This window comes from Dermacentor albipictus, chromosome 8 (assembly GCF_038994185.2).
Source record: "Dermacentor albipictus isolate Rhodes 1998 colony chromosome 8, USDA_Dalb.pri_finalv2, whole genome shotgun sequence".
NCBI classification, from domain to species: Eukaryota; Metazoa; Arthropoda; class Arachnida; order Ixodida; family Ixodidae; genus Dermacentor; species Dermacentor albipictus.
This window is the reverse complement of record NC_091828.1, coordinates 122,753,547-122,766,909: the sequence shown is the minus strand read 5'-3', so window position 1 is coordinate 122,766,909 and position 13,363 is coordinate 122,753,547. Positions and strand designations below refer to the sequence as shown.

General features: G+C 45.1%; 1 protein-coding gene across 1 annotated transcript; it reads right to left on the bottom strand.

Moving 5' to 3' along the window:
• Positions 1-1,964: 1,964 nt before the first annotated feature.
• Positions 1,965-10,451, bottom strand: LOC135912989 (uncharacterized). Its single transcript, XM_065445595.2, has 5 exons — positions 10,127-10,451; positions 8,240-8,275; positions 5,301-5,441; positions 3,143-3,285; positions 1,965-2,087 (listed from the first exon to the last, which is right to left on the bottom strand). The coding sequence occupies exons 1-5, from the start codon at positions 10,263-10,265 to the stop codon at positions 1,977-1,979; spliced, it is 570 nt and encodes a 189-aa protein (XP_065301667.1). The 5' UTR covers positions 10,266-10,451; the 3' UTR covers positions 1,965-1,976.
• Positions 10,452-13,363: the final 2,912 nt, after the last annotated feature.

Genomic DNA, 13,363 nt, shown 5'->3' with positions numbered 1-13,363 from the left:
GCTTTTAGCTACAAAAGAGCTCCTTTTTGGTGCATATGACATTGTGTAATGTTAGACCTATTGGTGCCACCCTGCCGGAGCTTTGGGAATGGCTCCTGCAGCAGCAGTACCGACCGGCAACTGAAACGCGGGCATCTGTAGTCTTCAATTGAGCCATGTGTCAATGGCTGTGGGAGAAAGAGCAAGCATGGAGACAAGTGCAGTATTTTTGGTTCCATTGGCCTGTGTTATCGACTGATGCTAATGTATCTGAATAAACCTTGCTTCTTTTTTCTTCTTTGTGTACGTTCTTCACCATTCTTTGGGTCTGCTCTGGAAAAAAACATTCTGGCCCCACACACTATGGGAATCTGTGCGATGCAAAACATTTTACAGGTGCATCTTGCAGCATTATCTAACATTGAGGGTCCGCAAAGCAATACTAAGTGTACAAACGTGTTTGTGTAAATTGAATAGTTTTGTGTGTAACGACAGCAGCATGGCGGTGTCGAAGTTAACCGTATTGCGGCAACAGCATTATTTCTTCTTTGGCTGTTCGACACAAATATATAAATGCTGATTGCTGTGTTCTACATGCTGCGTCTTCAAAATTGAAAAAAAATAAACGCCTCTATTCCACTCCGTGAAAGCGGATGCACAGAGGAGCTGCGGCTGACATTATACACGCACCACCACTACAAGTGACTGATGTTGTGCATGCACATGTACGGAAGTGCAGCATACACCTTCATTCTTCTAGGCTCTCCGTAAACTGCAGGTGTGGTATTGAACTGTAATTGGATTCTTCAATGTAAATTGCATTAGAAAATTAATGAAGTATGAACTTGAGGCATCATTCGTCATCGGACGACAGCGAGAAGCACGCGGGACAGAATCTAGCAAATGACCTAGAGTTCTGTTCTATGTGCTTCTCACTGTCTTCCGTTGCCTTTCTTGCGCTATTTGATGATGTCTCAAGCTTGTAATAAGCAGCAACTATAGCCCAAGTTTCTTCTATAATTGAGCTACATAAAGTACGACTTAACCAAAGTGCATACATGAGAGCTTCCGATTGTAAATCAAATATAGTACAAAAATACTTATCTCTGTTATGAGTAAACTTGTAGACAAAGCCCTTTTGCAGCTGCAATTTGAGGTCCGTCGAAGTGGGCACGGCCGCTACGTGGTGGTACTGTTTTTTTGTACAGTATGCCATAATGTCGATTACGGTTGCAGCAAACGCTTTGCTGTAGATGCAATGAGCAGAGCACCCACGCATAACGGTCGGCTACATTGTGTGCACACGCACGTCGCTCATGTATGTGCGCATAAGAACAGCATACATCCAGCTACACACAATGTGTATACAAAGCATACAATGGGATTGGGAATGATATTGTGGATGAGTGCTGCTAGTGTTTGAAGGTGCTGCCGGTGTGGCAGATTAACTAGCACTGGAATGATTTTCAGTACACAGCTATGAAAAATAGTGGAATCTTGAGACTAGCACTAGTTCTTAGATATTGATCCCCATGTTCAGTGATGAAATAAACGAGTTCCTCACAGGTGCATCCCACTCTGCTTGAGGGAATCTTATGTGAATATGATATGTGGAATGCTGATGGAGTTCTCTTTAAGTTTGCTTGCAGATCTCCCAAAAATGGCGCTAGTCTGGGGGTGCCCATCTTGTACCTTCAGAACTGACTGAATCAATTCTGCAGTTGCAGTGTGTTCACAAAGTTGCTAAACTTGTGAATGGGTTGTTATTGTGCAGTTTTTGAAATCTATGACTCCAATGGAATTTGAGCCAGCGAAAAGTATTGTATCATGTGTCTTGTAACTTTTATAATGGGAGATGACTGTTCATGAAACAGCAAGTTGAGAGGGACACTGGAACTTCATATTCTGGGTTAGTATGCTTAAGCTGTGTCTTCCTGCTGTATGATGGAGCAACAGCTGAGTGTATACTGCTTTACTGAGGTTGATGTGAGATGCCATCATAGCTCATCCCATTTATTATCAGCTTCAATAACAGTCTCTTGCTTTAAATCGAAGCCTTCAGCTAGCTTCTCGTTGGCTTCATCGATGCTCATTCCAACGGGGTTCATCTGGAATGAATGCCAAATATTACATAACTTATGATTTATTCATTTTAGTTGTGCTGCGTGCATGATTCATCCTAATACAGTTGCATTACTGCAACCAAACAGACTTAACCGTCTAAAATGGCAGAGATCACAATTTCAAATGACTTTTTTTAGTGTGGAGAACAGCTAAACTCAAATTTCAGGCCCAGGCTGTGCTAACCACATGTCACTGCAACGTCACAGGTTTTTATGCTGCTATTTGGATATTCTATGTTAAGCAAAATCTGGAAAAGCTCAGTTGCTTCCTGGATTGCACACGCATCCTGGAATTTCGAATGTTTAGCAAATTTTTCACACGTGGTAGTTTGAAATGCATCATTATATTTCAGGCTGTGCCTAGGCTGTGAAAGAAGAAATGAAAGAAAAATCTTTCGCAGCAACCGTGTCGTGGACACCGCTTTTAGAACCCCCAGGTATAACTTGAATGTTATGATGAAAGAGACTGGCAAGGTACTTGTAAAAATGCACCCAAGACGGCATGACGCACTCACCAACTTTTCTCAGAAAGAGGTCTTCTAAGCAGCACCATTAGCCTTTTAAGATTTACCTGATTTTGACGCCTATCTGAATGCCAAAGAGTGCATACATTATTTCAGGTTCGTGTATGCTTTACTATAGGCAGACATACACTCTTACATACTCTTAGATGCCTTCGAAACTAATTTGCAACTTTAATCAAAAGTCGTGCTTCACCCACATAAGACTAACCAGAATGATGTGGGATGCCCTCTAGCAGTTCACTTGACCCCCCCCCCCCCCTTATTTCTTACATATTTTCCAACTACTCTTCATTCTAACCTTTCATCGCTGGAGTCCTGATGCATTAGCTAAATATCTCCCCTCCCCCACCTTTTTTTTTCCCCAGCAAACCGTTTTCAGAACAACTTATTAGTGCTATTAATTCTGGAGCTTCGGCTTATTAGTACTATATTGGCTTGCTTGTATGCGTAGTTATCCACGTGAAAAGCTTGGAAATACTGAAGTCTGGTGCACCATCCTAGCAGCTAGCTGCTTACCCTGATGTCTGTGTCCCGCATACCCGGCGGGCACACCTTGATGGTCTCGTCACAGAACTCGGCCTGTAGCTTGAGGTTGTTCTTCACCTTGTACTTCTTGTAGAAGTTGTGCAAACTCGACGTCAGCTCGTCCCGGTAGTTGTCTGCGGTCAAACAAGGCAGCCAACTTTGATCTATGGCGATGCTGGTAAGGACGCCGTAAAAACGGGTAATCGTGGAGTGTATCAACCCAAACCACTGGCTTGCCCTGTCCCAACGCAGCCAAGGGTCCTGCTGTATATTCGCCCATTTTATTTATTAACTTTCTTTTCTGAAGCAAGGATTTTTGAATCGTGGCCGTGTGCGTCGATGCCACAGGATGCAATGAGAGTGTTCCTGCAGCTGTAGGTGTTTTGTTGCAGCACTCGGGCTATGTGCTAGCGTACACGCATGCTGCAGTTTCTCAAGTCGACAAGTCCGTAGCGGCTGTTTCTAGACTGTGTGTGCATGCACCTGCACGCGTGCGCACTAGCGCTCTCTCTACCTCTCCCTATATTTCTCCTTTCTCACCCTTATGCCATTCACCATGCATGGCAGCAAACTGCATAGGCGTTTTGGTTAAGAGGAATGTTTGGCTTTGGGGGCTCCTATATCTAAGTACGAGGGCGAATCGGAAAATCTTTACCCATATTTTAAAAAAATAACAACTACGGCTGTATATGCGAAGTCACGTATCCATTCCCAGCGGTGGACCTTTCTTGGACCAGCCCGGCCTTATCTGCCGGTAGCTCCGCGGCACGGCGCTGCTGTCGGTTGTTCAAGATGGCGGTTGTGCTTCACTTGTCCACGATATCCACGACGTACGAGCAACGAAGTGCGATTCGTTTACTATGGAGCAAGGGACGAACATTGAAATCCACAGGGAAATGCAGCCCATACGTGGGCTGCATTTCCCTGTGGATTTCACGTATGGGGAAAGGCGTCTCGGTTTAGGAAGTGTGAGGTGGTGATGGTATTATGAGTTCGCAAAAGGGCCGTGAGGACTTGCATGACAATGAGCGTTCGGGGAGGCTGCGTGCGTCGCTGACTGAAGACAGCGGCATCTCAAATCTGGGATGGGACAAGTGTCTGAACCGGTGTGGGACTATGGGGTAACGTGCGTAGAATAGTACGTATATTCGTAATGACTTGTATGTACCTTACTTTGGCTAATAAAAATAGAAGCAAACACTTTATGATTCGCCCTCGTACACGGGAAGGCAGAAATCGTTTTTCTTGGCAACACCTGCACCAAAGTTGATCAGGCTTGTTGCATTTAAAATAAAATGTTAAAATCTTGTGACTGTTGGCAGCGAATTCTTGATTTGGAATGTCAATGCTTTATCAAAATTCTCGAAAATCGCAAATTTTCATTACGTGAAACTAGGAAGTTTAAAACTCTGTAACTCATCAATAAGAAATATGACAATTCTGTAAATTCTACTCATAGTGCATCTAAACCGGACAAAATTGATGTGCTCTACATGGCTCTGAAATATACCACTAATATGAGAATGGGACTTTTGCAACACACTTATAAAGAATGCAACGAATTAACGTAATATATAAACGGATGTATCAAATTTGTCCGCTTTGGGTTTTCTAACAGATGCAGTTTACGTAAACTGCGATATCTGTTCTTGGTACAGAACCATGATTAGTACATTTTGTACGTCTATATTTTTTTTCTCAAACATGCGCATTTTCAAATTTTTCTTTTTCTTTAGATTCAGGCCCTAAATCAAAACTTTCTCTCAACTGCAACAAATTTTATTAAAATTGGCCCAGTGGTTATCTCGGAGAAGCGCTTCTGCATTTTACACGTATTTGAATAGGCGGCATCGTGGATGGGCCCGGCCTTCTCATTTATCTGTTTCCCTCAACACTGAAACTTGTCTGAGTTGCGCCCAGCACGCAATGTAGCCTTAACAACTCGATGTGGTCCGAATGCTGTGGTGCCGACAAAATGAACAGAAAAATTATATCGCACCGTTGCTGTTTTCAGTTTTGTGACTGTGGCTGTTAGAGTTTTTGGTGAGGGGACGCTACAGCGGGCTTGTATGACGTCACTGCTCCGAACGTTGCTCGTATGCTACAAGTATACAGCGACTGTGTCCGCCTGCTCCCTTAATTCACTCACCGAGAATAAAGTTGCAGGCCTTGAGCATCTTCGGAGGGCTGTGCCTGTAGACGACGAAGTTGTCCGCGTTGCACAGGCTTTTCAGCGCGCCTTCCACTAGTCGCTTGCGACCTTGGCTCTCCGACAGCTTGGGGTGGAGCTCTAGAGATGTAAAATTTCATCAAATTTTGAGGGCCGTGTGAAAAACTTGTTTCTTTCATGTTTTCTATTATTAAATACGAAACATTGAAGAAAGGACGATTGCGCACAGAGCTATGAAAAAACCCGACACATTCATTTGTCTAACATTGAAAAGAATATAATTGTTACATTGTTGCATGACAGAAGTCCCAGCAGAGCTTCCGGGTTCAGAATCTAGGCACAATTCCACGTTGAGGCATTGATTTCTCATCAAAGCGTCAAGACCGACGTTTGTATCAATCTGTGTGCGATTCATTTGCGCTTGACGCGTCAACGCTTTGCTTTGCAGCGAACGAAGCCTACCGGACATTGTGGTTCAAGTGCACGTACACAAGTTTTTGCACGCGATCCCCCTGCGAGCCTGTTGCGTAGCGTTGTGTGCACGTTTGCAAACTCGGACCAGTTTATTTCGCAAGCCGCAGAAGAAGGGGGAGTCCGCAGTACGCGACAGGCGAGGGGGCTCAAGGGTTGGTCGAAGCGAAGTCCTTGCCACCACGTGGTTGGAGCCAGGTGCTTCACAGACACCACAAACTCCTGCTTTTGACCAAACGTTTAGATACGTCGAGAGGAGTAACATCGCAACAGAAGAATTCTGCGGGGAAGCCCTGTATTTCTTTTTCTTTATCTTTTTTTTCAACTTTATCCTGGTTGGAAAAAAATGTTTCTTTTTTCTCGAAATTTTAAACGCCTTTTTTTTTTTCAACCGCGTACATTTTTATGGAGCTCTGCGCAAGAGCGGCTGAGTGCTGAGCAAGAACTTTATTACCGGAGATCGAAAAGCCTTTCCCGACTATCTAGGAATTTCAAATTCCGCTTTTTTTTTCTTTTCACATAGCGTATTACTGAAACAGTGTTCTTTTGTGTCTCAACTTTCGGCCTCACAAATGCCGGTCGAGAGATGGATGGCGACGCCATCTTGAAATTTTTGCATCAGCTGCTCATGACGTCATGACTTTGGGCAGTGTGCGTTCGGGATAACTCGGTGCTCGTAACTAATCAACGTTTTTTTTTTCAATAAATAAAATGATCACATTGCGTTCTAAAGGAACCAAATCCTCCACAAGTGCGTCTCACTGACCTTTTCTACTCAAAAACACGCAAAATACGAAAAATTACTTTTTAAGTTCCACGGCGTAAGATTGGATTGGGTAAACTTCATGAACGGTCCTGCAGGACGCGCGTCAACGCACAGTGGGCGCCTCCCTCACGTACCGGCGTTGCCGTTTTCACGCGAAATTCAAACTACTGTACTTTGGCCTTCATTAGAGACTTTTAGCGTGTCCGGTATTCCGGCAAGCGCGGGCGGTTTGGCGGTTTAGCGGCGGCGTAAACGTGAGCGGCCAGGTTGGTGGCGCCAGCTGGTGGCGCAAAGCTCAACCACACAAACACAAATCTAATTACTATATTCTGCTTAGCTGCTGTTGTAAATTTTTAACAGTGGCGCAATCGTGTTCACAATTACGCCACTGCCAAAAATTTGCACCAGTCGCGAAGCAGGATATTGTGGGTTACTGCAGTTTTAGCTCTGTGTTTGTCTGGTTGAACTCTACGCTACCAGGCGGCTGCACCACTCTGGCCGCTCACGTTTACGCCCCCGCAAATCCGGCAATCCGCCCAAAGCGCTACCGTTTGCCGGAATAGTGGGCAGGCTAAAAGCATCTATTTCCTTCGAATAACCGAGCGTTTCCGGCCAAATATATGAAAATAAATTCAAGGAAGAATGCTTGAACGATTATGAATTAATTTAGTGCAGCCCTTTAGTGTCCTTTACGGTGAGAAACAACGCGTTTCATGTCACGAATCTGCATTAGCATTGTCTATTGGTGAAAGTCAATTACGAATGTAATGTATCCAGCAGCACTGTCCTCCTCGGAGGGGTTGTTAACCTTTCACTTTTCTAAGTGTTTTCTCCTGGTGGCCGACACTTTCTATTTGTCCGTTAATCACTTTAGTTCAATAACTCAATGAGTCACTTAATGAACAGCAGTGTGCAAATAAAGTAGGAAGACGATGTCCACTATACAATTGGCAGTGGTGTCGCAAAAACTGCGCATTCCCATAATCCTAAGAACATATATAAAAGTCGTAAGGTAACCAACGAAAATACGAATTCTGTCTACTTCTTCGTAGTATCCATTCCGCGTACATGTTTATTTGTGATTATTCCAAACAAAAACGAAAAGTAATACGTCCACCACACGAGGGTGTTCCTCCACACATTCGAAAACTTTTACACCCTTTGGTAGGGCGTATCTTGCGTGCATTTCTTTTCGCCAACACCGTTCGCTCGCTATTGCCAAGAGCGTTATGTCACGCGCATGCCGTTCGTAACCTGAAAGTACCGGGCGCGCAGCGTTAAAGAAAGGGAATGCACGCTTACAGGGGACGGCTATTGCTTGGGGACAAGATGAGCCCTAAATCATGCGAATTGTTCTTTGCAATTACCTGATAGCACTATGCTCTATGTCCTGTCCTCGCTGGGCGGAGCCACGAACAGTGACATATAAGCTGTCTTTCCTGTTTTCTCTCAATGGTTAGTAAATACAAAGAATGAATGAATGAATGAATGAATGAATGAATGAATGAATGAATGAATGAATGAATGAATGAATGAATGAATGAATGAATGAATGAATGAATGAATGAGAACGCACCACCTAGGATAACTATGCAAGACTACTTTCCGCCCGTTTTGTTTTTTCTTCGATAGAAATTGCTCTAGTTATAACGCCGAAATGAAGGCCAACTGTGGAACTTGCCTTGCAGGATCGCCACGCATCCATCACACTGCAGACCTGCAAGAAAGCGTATAATTACAGACAAATAATGAAGCGGGTTGTCTTGGTGGAAGTAAGAATGAGCTTTGCGCGTATTTCCATCATTTTTCTATTGGTATGCAGGGGAATTTAGATGGAGGATAAGCTGTGAGTCGGATTATACGTATACCGCGTTAACACTGCTTTCGAAAATTCATTTGAAACTTTCGAGGTTTATCTTAAGGCAGTCCTGCGCAATCTTGTCCGGCACGGGGTGAAAGGAGACCTGCTACCTCTACGACTGCTGCTTCTCTCGCTTGGTACTACAGTTCTTTTTAACAGGAAAATTAAGTGTGCGTACGTGGTTTCTAAAGAGCGTCTTGTTCCTATCTGGTCGAAGAGTACAATTATTTTACGCCGAATTTCGCGCTACATCGAAGCACTTTCGCTTTTTCCTTCATATCCGGGCACATAAGAACAAAATACAAGACAAAAAGCTAGTTTCGACTATTTGTGCGGCTCTGAACTGTGACAGCACTTATTCCCGCAACGCAGTCCTACATAGTTTCTAGCAGCCGGAAGAAAATATACACAACAAAAGTTCACAGTCAAGTGACGCCTTTTCTTCCACGCATTTTTCGCACTGCTGGGAAGAATGTACCACCAACTTGCCCAACATATTGCTACGGCACAATATGTGCGATCACGAAAGGCCAGCAGTGTGAAGACGACGACGACGATTTAGAAGCTAGCGCGGGCTGTTGCCTCTTGGCCAAGCGCAGCGTATTTTCCTTGTAAATATATTTGTACATAGCTTGTCGTCTGCGTCTTCCTACGTAACATATTTGGTGGAGGTGGACGTTCCCTGTACCTCGTCACGGAGCTTAGCAGTGGATGGTACGTCGAGCCTACCTTCATGGCTCCCGGCGACGCCAACCCGACTCCACCGGCTCCGACACCTGCTGCCACTTCGACGACCTACATCACCCTCTCCGCTCCCCGTGATCCTGGCGTATTCTCGGCAAAAGATGGGGAAGACGTCGAGGACTGGATCAGCCTTTACGAACACGTCAGCCGCAATAACCGGTGGGACCCAACTATCATGCTCGCCAACGTCGTCTTTTACCTCGGTGGCACACCTCGAGTTTGGTATCGGACGCACGAAGATGAGCTGACCAGTTGGGATTCGCTTAAGCAAAAGCTTCGAGACTTGTTCGGCAACCCCTACGGTCACCAACTTGCCGCGCAGAAGGCGCTTTCCGGTCGTGTGCAGACGTCAACGGAGCCCTACGTCACGTACATTCAGGACGTCTTGGCTCTGTGCCGCAAAGTTGACACCCACATGACTGAGTCAGACAAGGTTTCCCACATCCTCAAAGGCATTGCCGATGACGCCTTCAACTTGCTCGTTTGCAACAACGTAGCCACGGTGGATGCTGTTATAAAAGAGTGCCGCCGCCTGGAACTCGCCAAAAGCCGACGTATTGACCAGCAGTTTGCCCGTCTGCCCAACACCCCAGCGACATCTTCCTGTGCCGACGCTCCTCGTCCCAACAACACTGCCGATGTTACCAGGATCGTCCGGCGTGAGATCGAGGCCGCCTATCCGGCTGCCTTCGACTCCTGTCCCACCCCCACATCTGCAGTCACGGTCTCACTTATCCAGGCAGTTGTCCGCCAGGAGTTTGAAAACATGGGTCTTCACACCATCTGCTCGGCCCATCGCCCTGATACCCGCCCGGCTTCTTCGATTTCGCCCCGTCCCGCATCTTCTTACCCACCACGTTTCGACGATGTTACGCCGAGTTACCATCGTCGATTTCATCGAGCTACCCACTCGCCAAACTTTCCATTTTGTATATAGTTTTGTAAGTCTACACCGGTACTCACCCTGGCCCGGTGGCTTTTCCGCGGCAGTCGCTGGAGTCACGTGGAAAGTGGCGATGAAACCGAGCAGGAGTAACCCGTACATCGTGGACGAACGACTACCTGGCGTAGCCATGGCGTGCGGACGTGTGCGTCTATACATCCCGCCAGGTGCTGTGCTTTCGCTTCTGTACCGGCGTTCGAGGGAGTGCGATAGGCGGCCTTTTCATTGGCTTCGTGGCCTAAGGAACGTCAGTGATCCATACAGCACGGTAATTGTGTGCAGCATAGGTTTCTCTAGGTGGAGGGGGAGTGAAAATCCGCAGCTGCACTGTTATGGGAAAAAAATGTGGACCTTCAGATAGGAAGAGGACGAAGTGAAAACTTCGTGACGTCAACATCGTGGCTACTTCAAGAATTAGATAAGAAACCCTACTTCCAAAGAGCAGACGCGACAACACCTAGTGGGAAAATAAAGAACAAGAGATAAGACAAACGAGTGGTACTTTGTTGAGACTCGTTGATAGTACCAAAAGAACATGACGTGCATGCCCCAGTTTTGCCTGTACTGTCTGCAACTTCGCCGGCGGGACAGTACGCCTGCCTTTGTCACCGCTTATTGTTCTCGGCCTCGATAAGATTGGAATGGAAAGGTCCGATAGTAGCGGAGTTTCTATCATACGACGCAAAGCTCTGTAGACGCTGCGATTAGATAGCGCGCGTATAGCTACCGATACGTGACCTTATATTGGCTTGCAGCGGAAATCGTCATGGACCTTTCGCGAACCATATAAGCAGGCAATGTGATAGCAGAGAAAATGTCTTTCTAGCGGCAAAGAGCGCAGGATATCACTATCACTTCGGGCCTACATTTTAACTCGCCATGTCTCCAGAGAGCAACTTGCACGACGTTCGGTTCAGACGCAACGTTCTCATAATGGAAGTCGTCTGGAGTTAAATCTGGCGTGTGTTGCGTTCAACGAAAGTGTCTTCATCAGGCTTAGCGATGCTAAAGGCTCTACGAGCTGTTTTAGTAAACGATGCTTCTTCGATAGCAAAGTGGTCGCCGCTATTACCACGAGATTAAGCTTGGTAAGCCGCTAGCGAAACAACAACCGAAGGACATGTTCCGAGGCCGGCCTGTCCACACAATCTGACCATGACTTCATTGGATGTGAACGCGTATATACAAGGATCTATTTAATTGTTTACGAGTACTGAAGGACTACATTACATTCTAAAAGAACCAGAGAAGTTCACCAATTTACCTGGACCATTTCTTCCTTTCTTGCCGCCGCTTCTCCTCTCTCCGCAGAATGTTCCTCTTATTTACAACTAGTAAACTCGGTTTAGCGCTTACTAGGCCAAACATCTTGTCCTATGGCGCCTGTCAATTAGGCTCAAGCCAAAGGTCAATGATTGCTGTTATACCTAATTTCATTGAAGCGTCAGGAAAGATTTGCTGCTAGGGTACCGGCTGTGGGACGCTTCACTTTGTTTTCATTTTACCTAAAATTTATGCATAGGCCCTCTATAGATTTTTATTAGCATAGTGCAGGATGTAGAAGTGATAGGTACGGTAAAGTACAGTTATCATAGGTTAGTAAGGGCTAGGATTCACCTCAATTTTGAGAAAGAAAGAGTAAAATTGGTCAAGAAGAAACAGGTCAATTTAGAGACAGTAAGGTTAAAAGCAGACAAATTCTGGCTGGTGCTTGCAAACAAATATGCAGCCTTAGAACAGAGAAATGAAGATGACAGAGGTAATGAATGAAACCGTAACTAGGCTGGCTTCAGAGGTAGCATTTGAAGAGGAAGGCAAGACACCAAGGCAACCAGTAGGCAAGCTCTCCCAAGTAACAAAGGACCTAATAAAGAAGGGACAAAGCATGATAGTGTCCAGCTCATTAGATAAGATAGATTTCGCGAAATTGTCAAAATTGATCAACGAGGCGAAAATAAGTGACATTCTAAATTATAATGTGAGAAAGAATGACGAAGCCGTAAGAAATGGACGCAGCCTGAAATCAGTGAGAGGGAAACTTGGCATAGGACAAACTAAGATGTATGCACTGAAAGATAAGCAGGGTAATATCATCAGCAATCTCGAAGGTATAGTAAAAGCAGCGGAAGAATTCTGTACTGACCTGTACAGTACCCAGAGGACTCAGGATAACATTCGAAACAGTAATGAACAGGATACAGAAGCACCCCCTATAACTAGAGATGAGGTCAGAAGGGTCTTGCAAGACATGAAACGGGGAATAGCGGCAGGAGAAGATGGAATAACAGTCTATTTAATCAAACATGGAGTATACATAATGCTAGGTAAACAAGCGGCTCTCTATACTAAGTGTCTATCGACTGCAAAAGTTCCAGAAAACTGGAAGAATGTGAACATTATACTAATCCACAAAAGGGGAAACGTTACAGAATTGAAAAGTTTTAGGCCCATTAGCTTACTCCCAGTATTATATAAAATACTCACCAAGATAATGTCCGATAGAATAAGGGCAACACTGCACTTTAGTCAAGCAAGGGAACAGGCAGGCTTCAGGCAGGGATACTCTACAATGGATAACATCCATGTCATCAATCAGGTAATTGACAAATACGCAGAGTACAATCAGCTTGTCTACACGGCTTCCATAGATTACGAAAAAGCATTTGATTCAGTAGAGATACCAGCAGTCGTAGAGGCACTACGTAATCAAGGAGTACAGACCGCTTACGTAAATATCTTGGAAAACATCTACAGAGATTCCACAGCTACCTTAATTCTACACAAGAAAAGTAGGAAGATACCTATAAAGAAACAGGACAGACAAGGAGACCCAATCTCTCCATGCTACCCACTGCGTGCTTGGAAGAAGTATTCAAGCTATGAAACTGGGAGGCTTAGGAGTCAGGATCGACGGCGAATACCTCAGCGACCTTCGGTTTGCCGATGACATTGTTCTATTCGGCAACACTGCGGACGAGTAACAACAAATGATTGAGGACCTTAACAGGGAGAGGGTAAGAGTGGGGTTAATATTAATATGCAGAAGACAAAGATGATTATGAACAACCGGGCTAGGAAACAAGATTTCAGGATCACCAGTCAGCCTCTAGAGTCTGTGAAGGAGTACGTTTACCTAGGTCAATTAATCACAGGGAATCCTGATCATGAGAAGGAAATTCATAGAAGAATAAAAATTTGTAGGATCGCATACGGCAGACATAGCCAGCGCCTGACTGGAAGCTTACCATTATCATTGA